The sequence below is a fragment of the Arachis ipaensis genome, chromosome B8, assembly GCF_059453495.1.
Source record: "Arachis ipaensis isolate K30076 ecotype BB chromosome B8, ASM5945349v1, whole genome shotgun sequence".
Lineage (NCBI taxonomy): Eukaryota > Viridiplantae > Streptophyta > Magnoliopsida > Fabales > Fabaceae > Arachis > Arachis ipaensis.
Genome location: NC_142443.1, coordinates 55,753,813 through 55,773,335, shown reverse-complemented (window position 1 = coordinate 55,773,335; position 19,523 = coordinate 55,753,813). Strand labels below are relative to the sequence as shown.

The 19,523-nt window shown below is 41.1% G+C and overlaps 1 protein-coding gene across 1 annotated transcript in view; it reads left to right on the top strand.

Moving 5' to 3' along the window:
• Positions 1-16,383, top strand: part of LOC148548169 (uncharacterized) — a 46,382-nt gene extending 29,999 nt beyond the window's left edge. Inside the window, exon 4 of the mRNA XM_088495584.1 lies at positions 15,732-16,383. Coding sequence (XP_088351710.1) covers positions 15,732-16,383 — 652 coding nt within the window. The remainder of the gene's footprint in view (positions 1-15,731) is intronic.
• The last annotated feature ends 3,140 nt before the right edge of the window (positions 16,384-19,523 follow it).

Sequence of the window (19,523 nt, the reverse complement as noted above, 5' to 3'; positions counted from 1 at the left end):
GCAACAGACAGAGAACTCTGAACAAAATGCTACTAATTTAGCAAATCTAGTCTCTGATCTATCTAAGGCCACTGTAAGTTTCATGAATGAAGCAAGGTCTTCCATTAGAAATCTGGAAGCACAAGTGGGCCAGCTGAGTAAAAGGATCACTGAAATCCCTCCTAGTACTCTCCCAAGCAATACAGAAGAGAACCCAAAAGGAGAGTGCAAGGCCATTGACATAAGCGCCATGGCCGAACCTGTGAGGAGAGGAGAGGACGTGAATCCCAAGGAGGAAGACCTCCTGGGACGTCCAGTGATCAATAAGGAGCTTCCCTCTAGGGAATCAAAGGACTCTGAGGCTCATCTAGAGACCATAGAGATTCCATTGAACCTCCTTATGCCCTTCATAAGCTCTGATGAGTATTCCTCTTCTGAAGAGAATGAGGATGTCACTGAAGAGCAAACTGCCAAGTTTCTTGGTGCAATCATGAAGCTGAATGCCAAATTATTTGGCATTGATACTTGGGAAGTTGAACCTCCCTTGTTCATCAATGAACTAAGTGATCTGGATCAACTGACATTGCCTCAGAAGAGACAGGATCCTGGAAAGTTCATAATACCCTGTACCATAGGCACCATGATCTTTAAGGCTCTGTGTGACCTTGGTTCGGGAATAAACCTCATGCCCCTCTCTGTAATAGAGAAACTGGGAATCTATGGGGTGCAAGCTGCTAAAATCTCACTAGAGATGGCAGACAGTTCAAGAAAACAGGCTTATGGACAAGTAGAAGATGTATTAGTAAAGGTTAAGGGCCTTTACATACCTACTGATTTCATAGTCCTGGATACTGGAAAGGAAGAGGATGAATCCATCATCCTAGGAAGACCTTTCCTGGCCACAGCAAGAGCTGTGATTGATGTTGACAGAGGTGAAATAGTCCTTCAATGGAATGAGAACTCCCTTGTATTCAAAACTCAAGGATCTCCCTCTGCAACCATGGAGAGGAAGCAGAAAAAGCTTCTCTCCAAGCAGAGTCAACCAGAGCCCCCACAGTCAAACTCTAAGTTTGGTGTTGGGAGGCCACAACCAAACTCTAAGTTTGGTGTTGAACTCCCATATCCAAACTCTAAGTTTGGTGTTGGAGAGTCTCAACAAAGCTCTGCACATCTGTGAGGCTCCATGAGAGCCCACTGTCAAGCTATTGACATTAAAGAAGCGCTTGTTGGGAGGCAACCCAATGTTTATTTATCTAACTATATTTTTCTAAGTTATGTGTCTTTATAGGTTCATGATCATGAGGAGTCACAAAATAAATATAAAAATTGAAAACGGAATCAAAAACAGCAGAAGAAAAATCACACCCTGGAGGAGCATCTGTCTGGCGTTCAAACGCCAGAACAGAGCATAGTTCTGGCGCTGAACGCCCAGAATGGGAGCATCCTGGCGCTGAACGCCCAGAACAAGCATGGTTCTGGCGTTCAACGCCAGAAATGGCAGCAAAGGGGCGTTGAACGCCCAAAATGGGCACCAACCTGGCGCTGAACGCCCAGAGTTGTGTGCAAGGGCATTTTACATGCCTAAATTGGTGCAGGGATGTAAATGCCTTGACACCTCAGGATCTGTGGACCCCACAAGATCATCTCAGGATCTGTGGACCCCACAGGATCCCCACCTACCTCATCATCTCTCTTTCCATTCATGATCATCCCTTCTTTTTTCCATTTACCACTCACATCCATACAACCACTACCTTCAAAATTCAACATCTCTCTCCCACCCAATCCCACCCATATGGCCGAATACACACCTCCATCCATCGCCTCCATATCCTCTTCTTCTTCTTCTTCTATTCTTTCTTCTTTTGCTCGAGGGCAAGCAACATTCTAAGTTTGGTGTGGTAAAAGCATAGCTTTTTTGTTTTTTCCATAACCATTGATGGCACCTAAGGCCAGAGAAACCTTTAGAAAGAGGAAAGGGAAGACAAAAGCTTCCATCAAGGGTCTATAGCTCAGTGGTAGAACATTTGACTGCAAATCAAGAGATCCCTGAGATACCTCAGGGGATACATTTTCTTCCACACAATTATTGGAAGCAACTAAGGGTGGAACATCAAGAGCACTCCATCATCCTTCATGAAATCAGAGAAGATCTAAAAGCAATGAAGGAGGAGCAGCAAAGGCAAGGAAGAGACATAGAAGAGCTCAAGGACATCACTAAGGTGGACTCATTCCTTGTTCTTACTTTCTCTGTTTTTCATTTTCTATGTTATGTGCTTATCTATGTTTGTGTCTTCATTACATGATCATTAGTAGTTAGTAACTATGTCTTAAAGTTATAAATGTCCTATGAATCCATCACCTCTCTTAAATGAAAAATGTTTTAATTCAAAAGAACAAGAAGTACATGAGTTTCGAATTTATCCTTGAACTTAGTTTAATTATATTGATGTGGTGACAATGCTTCTTATTTTCTGAATGTATGCTTGAACAGTGCATATGTCTTTTGAAGTTGTTGTTTAAGAATGTTAAATATGTTGGCTCTTGAAAGAATGATGACTAGGAGACATGTTATTTGATAATCTGAAAAATCATAAAAATGATTCTTGAAGCAAGAAAAAGCAGCAAAGAGCAAAGCTTGCAGAAAAAAAAAATAGGCGAAAAAAAAAATAGAAAGAAAAAGCAAGCAGAAAAAGCCAAAAGCTCTTAAAACCAAGAGGCAAGAGCAAAAAGCCAATAACCCTTAAAACCAAAAGGCAAGGGCAAATAAAAAGGATCCCAAGGCTTTGAGCATCAGTGGATAGGAGGGCCTAAAGGAATAAAATCCTGGTCTAAGCGGCTAAACCAAGCTGTCCCTAACCATGTGCTTGTGGCGTGTAGGTGTCAAGTGAAAACTTGAGACTGAGCGGTTAAAGTCAAGGTCCAAAGCAAAAAAAAAAAAGAGTGTGCTTAAGAACCCTGGACACCTCTAATTGGGGACTTTAGCAAAGCTGAGTCACAATCTGAAAAGGTTCACCCAATTATGTGTCTGTGGCATTTATGTATCCGGTGGTAATACTGGAAAACAAAGTGCTTAGGGCCACGGCCAAGACTCATAAAGAAGCTGTGTTCAAGAATCATCATACTGAACTAGGAGAGTCAATAATACTATTCGAAATCTGAAGTTCCTATAGATGCCAATCATTCTAAACCTCAATGGATAAAGTGAGATGCCAAAACTATTCAAAAGGCAAAAAGCTATAAGTCCCGCTCATATGATTGGAGCTATGTTTCATTGATAGTTTGGAATTTATAGTATATTCTCTTCTTTTTATCCTATTTGATTTTCAGTTGCTTGGGGACAAGCAACAATTTAAGTTTGGTGTTGTGATGAGCGGATAATTTATACGCTTTTTGGCATTGTTTTTAGTATGTTTTTAGTAGGATCTAGTTACTTTTAGGGGTGTTTTCATTAGTTTTTATGTTAAATTCACATTTCTGGACTTTACTATGAGTTTGTGTGTTTTTCTGTGATTTCAGGTATTTTCTGGCTGAAATTGAGGGACTTGAGCAGAAATCAGATTCAGAGGTTGAAGAAGGACTGCTGATGCTGTTGGATTCTGACCTCCCTGCACTCAAAGTGGATTTTCTGGAGCTACAGAACTCGAAATGGCGCGCTTCCAATTGCGTTGGAACGTAGACATCCAGGGCTTTCCAGCAATATATAATAGTCCATACTTTGGCCAAGAATTGACGACGTAAACTGGCGTTCAACGCCAGCCTTCTGCCCAAATCTGGCGTCCAGCGCCAGAAAAGGATCCAAAACCAGAGTTGAACGCCCAAACTGGCACAGAAACTGGCGTTCAACTCCACAAATGGCCTCTGCACGTGCAACACTCAGGCTCAGCCCAAACACACACCAAGTGGGCCCCGGAAGTGGATTTATGCATCAATTACTTACTCATGTAAACTCTAGTAGCTAGTTTATTATAAATAGGACCTTTTACTATTGTATCAAGCATCTTTTAATCATCTTAGGATCTTAGGATCATCTTTGGACGCCTGGTTCTTAGATCAGAGGGGCTGGCCATTCGGCCATGCCTGGACCTTTCAATTATGTATTTTTAACGGTAGAGTTTCTACACTCCATAGATTAAGGTGTGGAGCTCTGCTGTTCCTCAAAGATTAATGCAAAGTACTACTATTTTCTATTCAATTCATCTTATTTCGCTTCTAAGATATTCATTCGCTCTTCAACCTGAATGTGATGAACGTGACAATCATCATCATTCCCTATGAACGCGTGCCTGACAACCACTTCCGTTCTACCTTCGACTGAATGAGTATCTCTTAGATCTCTTAACCAGAATCTTCGTGGTGTAAGTTAGAATGATGGCGGCATTCAAGAGAATTCGGAAGGTCTAAACCTTGTCTGTGGTATTCCGAGTAGGATTCAATGATTGAATGACTGTGACGAGCTTCAAACTCGCGAGTGCTGGGCGTTAGTGACAGACGCAAAAGGAGGGTGAATCCTATTCCAGCATGATCGAGAACCGACAGATGAATAGCCGTACCGTGACAGGGTGCGTTGATCATTTTCACTGAGAGGAGGGGATGTAGCCACTGACAACGGTGATGCCCTTGCATAAAGCCAGCCATGGAAAGGAGTAAGACTGATTGGATGAAGATAGCAGGAAAGCAGAGGTTCAGAGGAACGAAAGCATCTCTATTCGCTTATCTGAAATTCTCACCAGTGATTTACATAAGTATTTCTATCCCTATTTTATTAATTAATTTCGAAAACCTCATTACTATTTTATATCTGCCTGACTAAGATTTGCAAGGTGACCATAGCTTGCTTCATACCAACAATCTCCGTGGGATTCGACCCTTACTCACGTAAGGTATTACTTGGACGACCCAGTGCACTTGCTGGTTAGTTGTGCGAAGTTGTGAACCATGGTATTGGCATCATGTTTTTGGCGCCATTACCAAGGAAAGAAAGAGCGATGAATTTTACATAATTAAAGTGTAATCACAATTTCCGCGCACCAGTAACTGTTCCCCTTTTTGATGTTATTCAACAGGTACCTAAATATGCAAAGTTTCTAAAAGATTTATGTATACATAAGGATAAAATTAATGAATTAGAAACTATTCCTTTAGGAAGTTCCATATCTGCTTTAATGGGAAGTTTACCTAAAAAGTGTAGTGACCCAGGTCCTTGTATAGTCAATTGTACTATTGGTGGTGTGATAATTTCTGAATGCATGTGTGATTTAGGAGCATGTGTAAATATAATGCCTTTGTCTATATATGATGTTTTGAGGCTCCCTCCCTTAAAAAGGTCGGCAGCTCGTTTTGTGTTAGCAGATAAAAGCATTATTACAGTGGTTGGAGTTGCTGAAGATGTACTAGTAGGCATTAAGGGAGTCATGTTCCCCACTGATTTTTATATCCTGGAAATGCCCCAAAATGACTCAGACAAGCCATCATCAATCCTACTCGGAAGACCATTCCTGAAGACCTCAAAGTTTAAATTAGATGCTTTTTCAGGAACATACTCTTTTGAAATAGATGGCAGAGTAGTAATCTTCAATCTGAATGAAATTATGAAGCATCCTCCAGAGGATCATTCTATCCTCAAGTGTGATATCATAGATGAAACCGTGGCTGAAGTCCATCAGGAGGAATTTGAAGAGAAGCACACAGGACAATGTCCAAGTGTGGGGACACTCTCAGAGGACAATGACAGTGCCTTACCACTGTTACCAGCTCCAGACAACCCAGAGCCTGAACATGATCAGAAGTTAGAATTAAAACCCCTTCCCCCACACCTCAAATATGCTTACCTTGAAGATGGGTAGAAGTTTCCAGTTATCATTGCAAGAGAACTCACTTCTCAACAGGAAGAGCAGCTACTTGGTGAGCTGAGGAGGCACAAGAAGGCAATTGGTTGGAGTTTGGCAGACATAGTAGGCATAAACCCTCAAGTCTGTGAGCATAGAATATTTTTAGAAGAGGGAGCAAGACCTGTCCGTCAACCCCAGAGAAGACTGAACCCCACTATCCTAGAGGTTGTCAAAAAGGAAGTGACCAGACTACTAGAGGCAGATATCATCTATACCATCTCAGACAGTGAATGGGTAAGCCCAGTACAAGTGGTACCAAAGAGGTCTGGAGTCACTGCAGTGAAGAATGAGCATGGAGAGCTCTTGACAACCAGAGTTCAGAATGCCTGGAGGGTCTGCATTGACTACAGACGCCTCAACCAAGCAACCCGTAAGGATCACTATCCTCTCCCATTCATTGATCAAATGCTGGATCGCCTGTCAGGTAAATCGCATTATTGTTTTCTAGATGGTTACACAGGTTATTTCCAGATTCATATAGCTCCCGAGGATCAGGAAAAGACCACTTTTACATGTCCTTTTGGGACTTATGCTTACAAGAGAATGCCATTTGGCTTGTGCAATGCACCCGCTACTTTCCAAAGGTGCATGATGAGTCTTTTCTCTGATCTTATTGAGGACTGTATGGAAGTTTTTATGGATGATTTTAGTGTTTATGGCGATTCCTTTAGCCTTTGCTTAGTTGGATTATCTAGAGTATTAGATAGATGTGTTAGTACAAACCTGGTATTAAATTTTGAAAAATGCCACTTTATGGTTAAACAAGGGATTGTACTAGGACATGTTGTGTCTAATACTGGCATTTCTGTAGATCCAGCAAAGGTGGATGTTATTTCTAGTTTACCTTATCCCTCTTCTGTGAGGGAGGTCCGTTCTTTCCTTGGCCATGCAGGTTTTTACAGGAGGTTCATTAAGGACTTCAGTAAGGTAGCACTTCCCTTATCTAGACTACTGCAGAAAGATATTGAGTTCGAGTTCAGTGAAAATTGCAAACAGACGTTTGATAAACTGAAGGCTGCACTGACTCAAGCTCCAATTGTGAGAGGACCAGACTGGAGCCAGCCTTTTGAAATAATGTGTGATGCTTCCAACCATGCAGTAGGAGCAGCACTGGCTCAACGTGAAGGTAAGGATCCTTTTGTTATTGCTTACGCGTCTAAAACTTTGGATGCCGCTCAGTCGAATTACACTACTACTGAGAAAGAGCTTCTTGCTATTGTTTTTGCTCTGGATAAATTCCGAGCCTATTTACTTGGTACTAAGGTAGTAGTGTATTCAGACCATGCAGCTCTAAAGTATTTATTATCTAAAAGGAGTCCAAACCAAGGCTTATACGTTGGATACTGCTATTACAAGAATTTGATTTAGAAATTAAGGATAGGAGTGGTAACCAGAATCTAGTGGCAGACCACTTGAGTCGCCTTGAGCATATTACAGATGACTCTACTCCTATAGCTGATAATTTTCCATTTGATAACCTGCAAGCAGTATCTGCGATAGTCCCTTGGTATGCACCTGTAGCTAATTATCTAGTTAGCCGCACCTTTCCTCCAAATTTTTCTAAGCATCAAAGGGACAAGCTGAAAAGCGAGTCTAAATATTATATATGCGATAACCCATATTTATGGAGATGTGGAGCTGACCAAGTAATTAGACGGTGTGTGCCTCAATCAGAATTCCAGTCTATCTTAGAGGCCTGCCACTCATCTGAGAGTGGAGGACATTTTGGCCCTCAAAGAACTGCTAGAAAAATCTTAGATTGTGGATTCTGGTGGCCTACTCTTTTTAAGGACGCTGCTGAATTTTGTAGATCTTGTTTTCCATGCCAGAAATTTGGTAATATATCCAGGAGGGATGAGATGCCTTAACAGATTATGCTTTTCTGTGAAATTTTTTATGTTTGGGGCATTGACTTCATGGGTCCATTTCCAAATTCTAATGGTTATTTCTATATATTGTTAGCTGTGGATTACGTTTCCAAATGGGTGAAAGCAATTCCTACCTGCACTGATGATGCTAACACTGTTGTTTTCTTTGTGAGAAACCATATTATTTGTCGCTTTGGATCACCACGAGCAATCGTGAGCGATCAAGGCACCCATTTTTGTAACAGGAGACTAACAGGACTAATGAAGAAGCATGGGATAATTCATAAAGTTGCAACAGCCTACCATCCTCAGACTAATGGGCAAGCCGAGGTGTCAAATAGAGAGATAAAGCGTATCTTGCAGAAGATAGTCAAACCTCATAGAAGAGACTGGAGCATTAGGCTACAAGATGCACTCTGGGCATACAGAACAGCATACAAAACACCATTGGGATGAGTCCTTTTCGCTTAGTTTATGGAAAAGCTTGTCATCTCCCTGTTGAAATAGAGCATAAAGCCTTTTGGGTAGTAAAAGAATGCAACATGGGAATTGAGATAGCCGGAGCTGAAAGGAAGTTGTAACTGCAGGAACTGTAAAGCCTTCATCTAGAAGCTTATGAGAACTCAAGACTATACAAGGAGAAGATGAAGGCTGTACATGATCAGCACAACAAGAGGAAAGAGTTCCAACCTGGGGACTTAGTCCTCCTTTACAAGTCTCGACTGAGGCTCATGCCATGCATGTTGAGATCGAGATGGGAAGGTCCATACAGAGTAGAGAAGGCCGAACCGTACGGAGTTTATCACCTAAGCCATCCTTCAAGCTTTGAACTTATCAAAGTTAATGGACATCGTCTAAAGCTGTACCATGGCGAGAAGCTGAAGAAGAATAAGGAGCTCGAGATCTTCCTCTTGGAAGATCCCCACATAGCCGAAGACTGAGCTAGTGGAGCGTCCAACTTACGGACGTTAAAGCAAAGTGCTAGGTGGGAGACAACCCACCATGGTATGATCGTTCTTTTCCTTATTTTTAATTTTCTTATTCAATAACTCTTCTCTTCATTAGTACATTTCATGCATCTGCATTCACATATTTTTAATTAAAAAAAAAATCACCACGCGACGCGACCGCCTCGTTGACGCGTCCGCGTCGCAGGGAGCTGGGAGACAATAATAATATGAACAGAGAGTTACACAGGAGCAGGGTTGGAGGCGTGTCAATGGCACAAACCGTCCCACGCGACCGCATCACTGACGCAACCGCGTCATATGGGAATAATGGCATCCCACGCGACCGCGTGCCCCACGCAGCCGCATGATCTGAATTTTGACGTAACAAGGGTACACAGCCGAAAGTTGTGCTAGAGTGGTGCTGGACTGGCGCTGGACGCGCAGTCCCTCTCACGCGATCGCGTGCCCCACGCGACCGCGTCGTATCCCACTAATTGACCACTCACGCGATCGCATGCCCCATGCGATCGCGTCACCCAAAATTTGGCACTAATATGATTTTGAACAGAGAGTTGTGCGAGTGCGAGGCTACCCTCGCGCCATTAGCCTAAAACGGGTCACGTGACCGCGAGACCGATGCGACCGCGTCATTGAGTTTAAGCGCAAGTCGTGCGACCGCGTGCCCCACGCGACCGCGTCGATTGCGCCGCACAGTTTTCCTAATTTGCCAATTATCATATCTTTTTCTCCCCAAATCCTATTTTCTCTTTTCCCTCCTTATTTCTTCTCCCTTCCTTCCTCCCTTCTTCCTTCTTTCTCACTTTTTACACTTTCTCTCTCTCTCACCTCCATTAACAAGGTTTTTCTTTTTCTTCTCTCCTTACTTTTCTATTTTTCTTCTTATTTTTATATGTTATCTTCTTTCCTATTCTCTTTTTCTTTCTTTTTCCTTTTTACTTGGTGTTCTCAATTTATGTGAGTCATTATTTATTATTATATGCTTGTGGATTGTTGTAAATTTATTTGACAATTATACATTGCTTTTTAAGGGATTACTCGCATGTTCCAATTCTTATTTTCAAGAGCCTCTTCTACATGCATGCTATGTGTTTGTGAAAAAACCTATATGGCATTATGAACTTCTCTACATTTTTCTACTCTAATATTCAATGCTTGCTTTTCACAATTTCCCTTTACTATTTTATTAATTGAAATTAATTGTCAATACAAACGTGATGGTTTGTTACGAGTGATGTTTGATCTATGCTACTCATGCCCTTTGCCGGCATGCCAATAAACACCTTGCATTCACTTGTCATCATATGCACTAGCTATTTTCCATTAATGAGTTTTCACATGTACTCATGAGCGTGTGTTAACTTCATTTACCTTTTAATGTGCATTTATAACCATCCTTTTCCATTATCTTCCTTGCTCTATCTCTGTAAACTTAATTTACTTTCTCTTCCCTTTTTCAGGATGGCCACCAAGAAAGGAAAAGAGAAAGCCATTCCCAAATCAACAGCAAGGAGAGGAACGAAGAGAGCATTAGTGGCAGAGCCTTCTTCCACCGCAGTCAAGCTCTCAACAAAGAAAATTAAGAGGATTATAAAGGTTGATGATAAAGAAAGAGCCTTCCCAGCAAAGGACACTGCGCGGTTTCCCAATCGTTACTGTGAGCAGATGTTCCCCATCCTGGCTGAAAGGAGTTACAACAACGAATACCTTCTTCTCCTCCCAAACCACATTGCTACATTTGTTGAGCCGCAGATTGCCCGAAGACAATGGGGTTTCCTACAAAGACAGCCAAGGCAGGTCAATCTTTCTTGGGTAGTCGAGTTCTACTCCAACTACCACTTACTAACCCTGAAATCTGTCTACGTCTGTCAAAAGCAAGTCCCCATTACAGAAGAGGCCATTCAAAAAGTTCTAAGTCTTCCCCCTGTTCTAGAAAGACTGGATGCCTTTCAAGAAACCGAACTCAAGCGCCAGATGTACCAATTTGACTAGGATGCTGTTCTCAGAGTTATCGCACTACCTGACAGCCGTTGGATCTACGGATACCATCGTACCCGCCCTAAGGGAATTTCGGCTTCAGCACTTACATTGGAGGCTCGCATATGGGCACAGATCATGTCCCATTATGTCTTCCCGAGTACTCACGAATCCTCCTTCACTGTGGACATGGCCGTTCTACTATGGTGCATCCTTACAGACCAGCCTCTGAACCTACCAAGACACATCCGGAATGCCATGGGAAACGTCCAAATTGCGGGCAATGTACCTTTCCCCGCCTTGGTCTCAGATCTTGTCTCAGCCGCCGGAGTCTCCTACAGAGCTGGGGACACCAAAGCCATGCTTCCCCGGGATGATCAGTATGTCCTTAACGGGAAGTACCTTAGACTTCCAGCAGCCACTACCAGCCAGCCTACTGAACCAGTTGAAGATATTCCTTCTTCAACACCACAAGCACCTACTACTGATCAGCTGCTCCAGCAGATACTTGAAAAGTTGGATCCGCAAGAACACAAAGCTAAGATGAGAGAGCGCCGTAACAAGCGCGATTCACATACCTCAAGGAGCTGATCATAGGAAAATTCAAGGACTCAGACACCCCGGACTCCCCTTCCTTTACCAGCACAAGGAGCCATGATGGTCCCGACTGTGGAGATACTGCTACCAGCCCACCTTTGTTCTTGACAGATGGCACCGAGGACGGTGCAAAGCCTTAAGTGTGGGGAGGTCGGTCAGTACCTGACTTCCGGAGGTAATTTCTCTTCCCTAGCACCAATAAATTAGGATATTTAGTTAGATTTTTTCTTTTATAGAATAGGATAAATTGCATAGTAATAGATTAGTTGCATGCATGTTCTGCTTGATTGAAAAGACAATGAGTTTCTTCTAAGACTCTATCTTTGGAACAAAATTTCACTAATTTTAATTAATTATTTTATATTAAATTTGCTTGAAGTTGTATTTGGAACATGATTTTTGAGCTAAAGAACACACAACCTGTGAGATTTGAGCCTTTATGAATGGTTACATTATTTAACCATAATTATTTTATTCTTGTGTGTGTACTTCTCTATGGTTGTAATCTACATTTTGTTTCATCCTATATGTCCAATGTTTATTATATCTATATGTTTGCACATGATTGAGGCCATTATTTGTTTAGCTCACTTATCCAAATAAAGTCTATCCTTTCAATTACCTTTGTTAGCCACTTTGAGCCTTTAAATCCCATTTGTTCTATATTTTACCACATTACTAGTCTTAAGCGGAAAAACAATTATATATCCCAAATTGAATCTTTGGTTAGCTTAAGATAGAATTGTGTGTGTTATCTAAGTATGGGAAATTGTGGGAACAAAGGATAAAAAGGGAATGAGTCATGATAATATAATGGGAATTTGGATACCTACTCATGTGAAACTATAAGAATTAAAAAAAAATCTATGTGCATTGATAAGCTATGTTTATGTTTATGTTGAAAAAAAATAAAATAAAATAAAATAAAATAAAATAAAATAAAATAAAATAAAAATAAAATAAATAAGGGGACAAAATTACCCCAATGTTGAATTAAGAATTCAAGGATCAATGCATGTATGATAAAATCAAAATAAAAGGTTGATACATGAGTATGGATGTGAAAGGAAAATTCTGGGTAGCTAGGTATGAATTCTAAAATTATATTGAATATATATAGGTTATGTTAAAGCTTGGGTTAATTAAAGATTCAATTTATAAGCTTATTTAGACATATGTATATCCTTACCCTTACCTTGGCCCCATTACAACCTTAAAAAAAAAAAGACCTCATGATGTTTGCATTGGTATATTAAATGTTGTTGATTGGTTAAGAGAAGAACAAAAAAATTAGAGAGCATGATTAGAGAAGGATAGAGTGATGACCCTATACACTAGAGAGACTAGAGTGTACATACACCACCAGTGAGGGTTCCATGCTTGAATTTCTATGTTCCCTGCTTTCATGAGCTATCTTCTTGCATTTTTATCTGTTCTTACCGTATAAGAATTGAGTTAGTAGAATTTGATTTGTAATTGTTTTGAAGAGCTTATTTACTTTAGATCAAGTGGACAAAAATTATATAGTTGCATTCATATATATAGGTTGCATTGTATTTCATAGGTTTTACATGTTCTTACTTATTCATTTTATCTCCTTCAACTAAGCATGAGGACATGCTAATGTTTAAGTGTGGGGAGGTTGATAAACCACTATTTTATGGTTTATATTGTGTTTAATTGTGTGGTTTTATCATGATCTTTATCCACTTATTCATTAAATAAGCATGCATTTATAATTCCTTCCTAAAGTTATTGTATGATTGAAAACTTGCTTCCTAGGGACTTTAATTATATATTTTATTTCTCCTTTATTCCATTCGATGCCGTGGTCTGTGTGTTAAGTGTTTCAGGCTTTACAGGGCATGAATGAGTTGGAGATTAGAGAGAAAGCTTGCAAAAATGGAAGGAACACAAGAAATTGAGGAGATGACCAGCGAGAAGTGACGCAGTCGCATGGATGACGCGACCGCGCGAAGAAGAGGAAATTGCAGTGACGCGGCCGCATGGATGACGCAACCGCAGGCATGGAATAGCACGAGTGACGCGGCTGCATGGATGATGCGACCGCGTGGCAAAGCAGAAAGCCGAATGACGCGGCCGCATGGATGACGCGACCGCGTGACATGCACGATCTGCATAATCTGCAGAATCACTGGGGGCGATTTTGGGCCCTATTTTGACCCGGTTTTCGGCCCAGAAAAGCAGACTAGAGCCAGAGAACATGCAGAAACCAACAACAACATTCATTCCGTATAGTTTTAGTTTTTAGATCTAGTTTTCCTCTCCTCTAGGTTTTCTCTCTACACATTCATAGTTTTTAGGATTTGTTATGTTCATTGTTTTTGCATTGGGATATTGAGAAGAGTTATTGCCTCATCAAGACTTCGACACTCTAGTTCGTTTTCTTTATTTGTCTCTTACTCTTCTATGTTCCTTAATTTACTTAATTTTATTGTTGGATTATTTTAGCATTTATTAATACAAGAGTCACTTTTATTTTTGATTAATCTTTTGATCATTATTTATGATGTCTTTCTTTAATTCCTTTTCTTATGTTATGAATTTTACATTTACAATGAGCGAGTAGTCCCCTAACTTGATGGGGAGTTGATTGAAAGAAACCCTTGAAGTTGGGATGCTCAAGAGAGAGATTGTAGTTGGGTTTATTGTTGGATTGCTCTCTAGTTACTAACACCAATCCTCCCCAGAGCGGATTGGAACTTGTGGATAGAAATAGCATTCCAACTTGTTTAACTTTCCCTTACTTAGTGAGGGACAACTAAACAGAATAATCCCCAATTATCAATTAATCTTGAGAGTACTGCAACAAGAATAGGGTTTCCAACTAATCAACTCTCAATCAAGGCTTTTATTTAAATTTATATAAATTCTCTAATTTAATTTTCTGCCATTCAACTCAAACCTTTTTGAAAACATCTGATTAATAAAATAGTACACTTTTCTGCAACTCGTTGGGAGACGACCTGGGACTCATACTCCCAGTATTTTGATTTTAATTTCTGTGACACCCTTTTTAAATTGATAAAACAGATTTCTGGTTGGTTGAGAACTATACTTGCAACGCATAGTTTATAATCATTCTTAACTCGCCAATTTCCGCCCGCATCAGCCTTACCCCTTCTCCGAGAGGAAAGTCCGTGCGTTCCTTGGTCATGCAAGTTTTTACCGGCAATTTATTAAGGACTTTAGTAAGGTAGCACTACCTCTATCTAGATTGTTGCAAAAGGATGTTGAATTTGATCTAAGCAAAGAATGCATGGAGACTTTCGACAAGCTCAAAGTCGCGTTGACCCAAGCTCCCATAGTAAGAGGGCCCGACTGGAGTCGGCCATTTGAAATAATGTGTGATGCTTCAAACTTCACCGTGGGAGCCGTGCTAGCACAGCGCGAGGGTAAGAATCCTTAGGTCATTGCCTATGCATCAAAAACTTTGGATGGAGCCCAATCCAATTACACTACCACCGAAAAAGAGTTGTTGGCTATTGTTTTTGCTTTGGATAAATTCTGAGCTTATCTACTTGGTTCCAAGGTGGTAGTGTACTCGGATCATGCGGCGTTGAAATATTTGTTGGCTAAGAAGGAATCCAAACCAAGGTTGATTAGATGGGTTTTGTTATTGCAAGAATTTGACTTAGAAATTAAAGATAGGAGTGGTTCGCAAAACCTAGTGGCGGATCACTTGAGTCGCCTTGAGAACACCAAGGGTGATGCCACTCCTATTAATGATTCTTTTCCCTTTGAGGGCTTGCAAGCAATCTCGGAAGTCATACCTTGGTATGCGCCAATTGCCAATTACTTGGTGTCTCGCACCTTTCTTCCTAATCTCTCCAAGCATCAAAAGGATAAGCTAAAAAGCGAATCCAAATATTACGTGTGGGATGACCCATACCTTTGGAGATGTGGTGCGGATCAAGTAATTCGGAGGTGCATTCCACAAACCGAATTCCAATCAATCTTGGAAGCTTGCCACTCCTTTGAGGGAGGTGGCCATTATGGATCTCAAAGGACGGCAAGAAAGATCCTAGATTGTGGATTTTGGTGGCCAACTCTTTTCAAGGACTCTTCTCTCTTTTGTAAATCTTATTCTCAATGTCTTAGATTTGGTAATATCTCCAAGAAGGATGAGATACCACAACAAACCATGCTATTTTGCGAGATCTTTGATGTGTGGGGTATTGACTTCATGGGGCCATTCCCAAATTCTAATAGTTTTCTCTACATTCTACTAGCCGTTGATTATGTGTCCAAATGGGTGGAAGCGATACGCACCCGGACGGATGATGCTAATGTGGTCTTTTCTTTTGTGAGGAATAACATAATTTGTCGCTTTGGGTTACCACGAGCAATCGTGAGTGACCAAGGTTCACATTTTTGCAACAAGAGAATGGAAGGGCTAATGAGGAAATATGGCATCATGCATAAAGTAGCCATGGCCTACCATCCCCAAACGATGGCCAAGTCGAGGTTTCCAATCGGGAGATTAAACGCATATTGGAAAAAATTGTGAAGCCGCATAGAAAGGAATGGAGTGCCAAGCTCACCGATGCACTATGGTCCTACCGAAAGGCTTACAAGACGCCAATTGGCATAAGCCCCTTTTGGTTGGTCTATGGCAAAGCTTGCCACCTACAGGTGGAAATAGAGCACAAGGCATATTGGGCCGTCAAGGAATGTAATTCAAGTTTGGGAGGGGCTGGAATTGAGAGAAAGCTACAATTAGTGGAATTGGAATGCTTGAGGTTAGAAGCCTATGAGAACTGTAGACTCTACAAGGAGAGGATGAAAGTCGTGCATGATAAGAACATAAGGGGAAAAGAATTTAGAGCCGGCAAATTAGTCCTCCTCTACAATTCAAGATTGAGGTTGATGCCCGGAAAGCTGAGGTCAAGATGGGAAGGACCTTATAGAGTAGAAAAGGCGGAGCCGTATGGGGTATATCACTTGCACCATCCTTCAAGCCCCGACATCTTCAAGGTTAATGGGCATCGTCTAAAGTTGTACCATGGAGAGAAGATGAAAAGCAACAAGGAGATTGAGGTATTCCTTTTGAAAGATGCACCTAATGGCAAAGGGAATTGAGCTAGTGACCGTCCAACTTAAGGACATTAAACAAAAGTGCTAGGTGGGAGACACCCCACCATGGTGAGATCTACCCTTTTTTGTCTCTTTTGTATATAGTTTTTAAATTGTTGCTTGATTTGGTGAATGCTTAATTTTTGAGATTGTTTAGATAGACTTTATTATGCTAGTTGTGATAATTCATGAGGGTTTGCATTGATCTTAAGTAGGTTGGATCCTTAGTGTAGAAGACAACACTCCATTTTGAGCATTACATAGAGTTTTGAGTGTTTTTGATCTCTTTAGTTTTATTGCCTACTAAATTTTTGATGAAAATGCATCCCTTCATGTCTATGGAAAAAAAAGGGGGTATCCACGCGTGGGCGTACGAGATGCACACGCGTCGTTGGCATTTCACAACTCCTGGTACTTCAACCAGAGAGTTGTGCAAACTCTGAGCCAGCACTGAGCTCCACGCCTAAGCCCTATCACATGTACGCGCACATGACGCGTACGCGTTCCTAAACTGGACCGAGCAATCCACGCACGAGCGTGCTAGTCACGTACACATCGGTTGCATTTCCCATTCTCTGATACATTTTACCCGGGAGTTATGCGAGGACTGGGCTAACACTGCGCCCTCCGCATGACTCATGCCACGCGTGCGCGCACACGACACGTGCGCGTGCCTCTGTGTATTTGCGCATCCACGCGTAAGCGTGCATGACGCGTCCGCGTCGATTGCACAATGTGTTGCACGGAAACTTGTCTCTCAACAAATTTTCTTCGGCAAGTATACCGAGTTGTCGTCAAGTAAAAACTCACAGTAGAGTGAGGTCGAATGCCACAGGGATTGATTGGTCAAGCAACTTTAATTGGAAGAATGTTCTAGTTGAGCTAAGCAGAAAGTGAGTTGAGAATTGCAGGAAATTAAATGGCGGGAAAGTAAATAGCAGAAAATAAATGACGGAAAGTAAATTGCAGAATCTTAAATGGGGAAGGGAAGTTTAGCATGAAAGTAAATGGCAATAAGTAAAGAGAATGGGTAAGATCAGAAATGGGAAATTCATTGGGCTTAGGAGATGTTGCATTCTCTGAATCAAGTTCATTTTCATCTCTTCCTCAATCAATGCATTCATTGATCTCCTTGGCAATCTTAAGTGATTGAATTCCAATTCCTTGGTAATTCAATCTCTCAAATCAGATCAATAGCCAATTCCTTGGTCTAATTGCTCATAAGAAGAGATGAAGTGTGGTCACTGATTATACCACATGTATTTCCAAATCAAAGTATTGGGAGAATTATATGTCACCATATCCGCCCAAACTCTAATTTGGTCCAACATGAGAAAGCATTTCTAGCATGATCTCTTCATTCCTTTTCCAAGGTTCAGAAGCGATCCAAGTATGAATAGCTTTTTTTCCAAGATAACTACTCAATTGGATGAAGATTGAAAGCTTTCTAGTAAAATCAAGAGAAAAGAAAGAAGAAGAATAATGAAAACTATTATTGATCCATCAAATTACAACAGAGCTCCCTAACCCAATGAAAGGGGTTTAGTTGTTCACAGCTCTGGGAAATGAAAGCAAAGATGGAGAGTACATTCTCAAAGTTAAACTAGAAGTGCAGAGAAAGTAAAATACAGAGAGTGTAATTCTAATAATACCCAAAAAGCTCCTCTTTTTTAGTTCAAAGCTCTCCCTATTTATACTACTCTTCTGATCTTCTAGTTGGCTCTTCAAGTCTTGGATATGGGCCTTTGGATCTTGAGTTGAAGCAGTTATCTTCTTCAGTGGGCTCAGCTTTACTTGCAGAGAGACTGTGAAGTAGGCATGGACTTTAGCTTAGGGCGTTAGTGGTGTTAACGTTAAGTGAAAATGTGGGGTTGAGAATGTTAGTGACAATCACCTTTTTCACTAACGTTCCTAACCTAAAGTGGTCCACGTTAACTTCAACGTTAATGGCACTAACGTGACCACTAACGTTGACCCTTGGCCCTTCGCAAACGTTACTGGTGTTTACCTTTTTCAATAACGTTGAGAGTACCCCTTTCTCCCTACGTTAGAGTTCACGTTAGAATAGTTAACGTGGCCTTTAACGTAAGCTTGCCAAATCTTCGAGAGCGTTAGTGACACTTACCTTTGTCACTAATGCTTCAGAACGCCCCTACTTCCCACGTTAGAAGTCACGTTAACTTAATATGACTTCTAACGTGGTATTAATAGCCATCTCTAACGTTAGTGACAAAGGTGAGTGTCACTAACGTTGGCTCATCATCCCTCTTCTCCACGTTAGCTTCCACGTTAATGTAATTAACGTGGCTCATCGTGGCTCAATCCAACGTTAGTGACAAAGGTGGGTCTCACTAACGTTGGTGATTCTTGCTCCCTCCATGTTAGAGTCTACGTTAACTAGGTTAACGTAGCTTTTAACGTAGCCAATATGGGCTTAGTCCAATATTAGTGACAAAAGTGAGTGTCACTAACGTTGGCATCATCTTCTTCTTCCACGTTAGAGCTCACGTTAACTACGTTAACGTGGCTCTTAACGTGGCCAATTGCCCCTTTTGGAACGTCAGTGGCACTTACTTTTACCACTAACGTTGGAGTTCCACTTCTCTTCCACGTTAGCTTCCACGTGGCAACTAACGTGGGCTATGATGGCTCACGAAGGCGTTATTGGTAATCACTTTTCTCATTAACGTTACAAGCTAGCCTTCATTCCACATTAGTGGTCACGTTAGCTAGACTAACGTGGCTACTAACGTGGTTCTTTCTTGCTTCCTTTATCCTGAAATCAAGCAATAAAGTGCATCAAAGCTCTGATCCAAGTTATGAGACATGCATCATTCAATTTGTCCTTTAATTCTTGCATAATTCTCATGAAATCATGTAAAATTCACAATGTTTGCTTGAATCAAGATGTAAGTGATTATTTACCCAAAACTTGCTTATTTCCTAAGAAAATGCATGAAACTACCTTAAAACCATAAAGAAAAGGTCAGTGAAACTGGCCAAAATGCCCTGGCATCACAATGGTGCGCAGAAATCGTGATCGTTCATTCCTTGGTAACGGAGCTAAAAACTTTATACGCACGTTCATAATCTTAGTTCTTTGTCACAACTTCGCACAACTCGTATCACTAACCAGCAAGTGCACT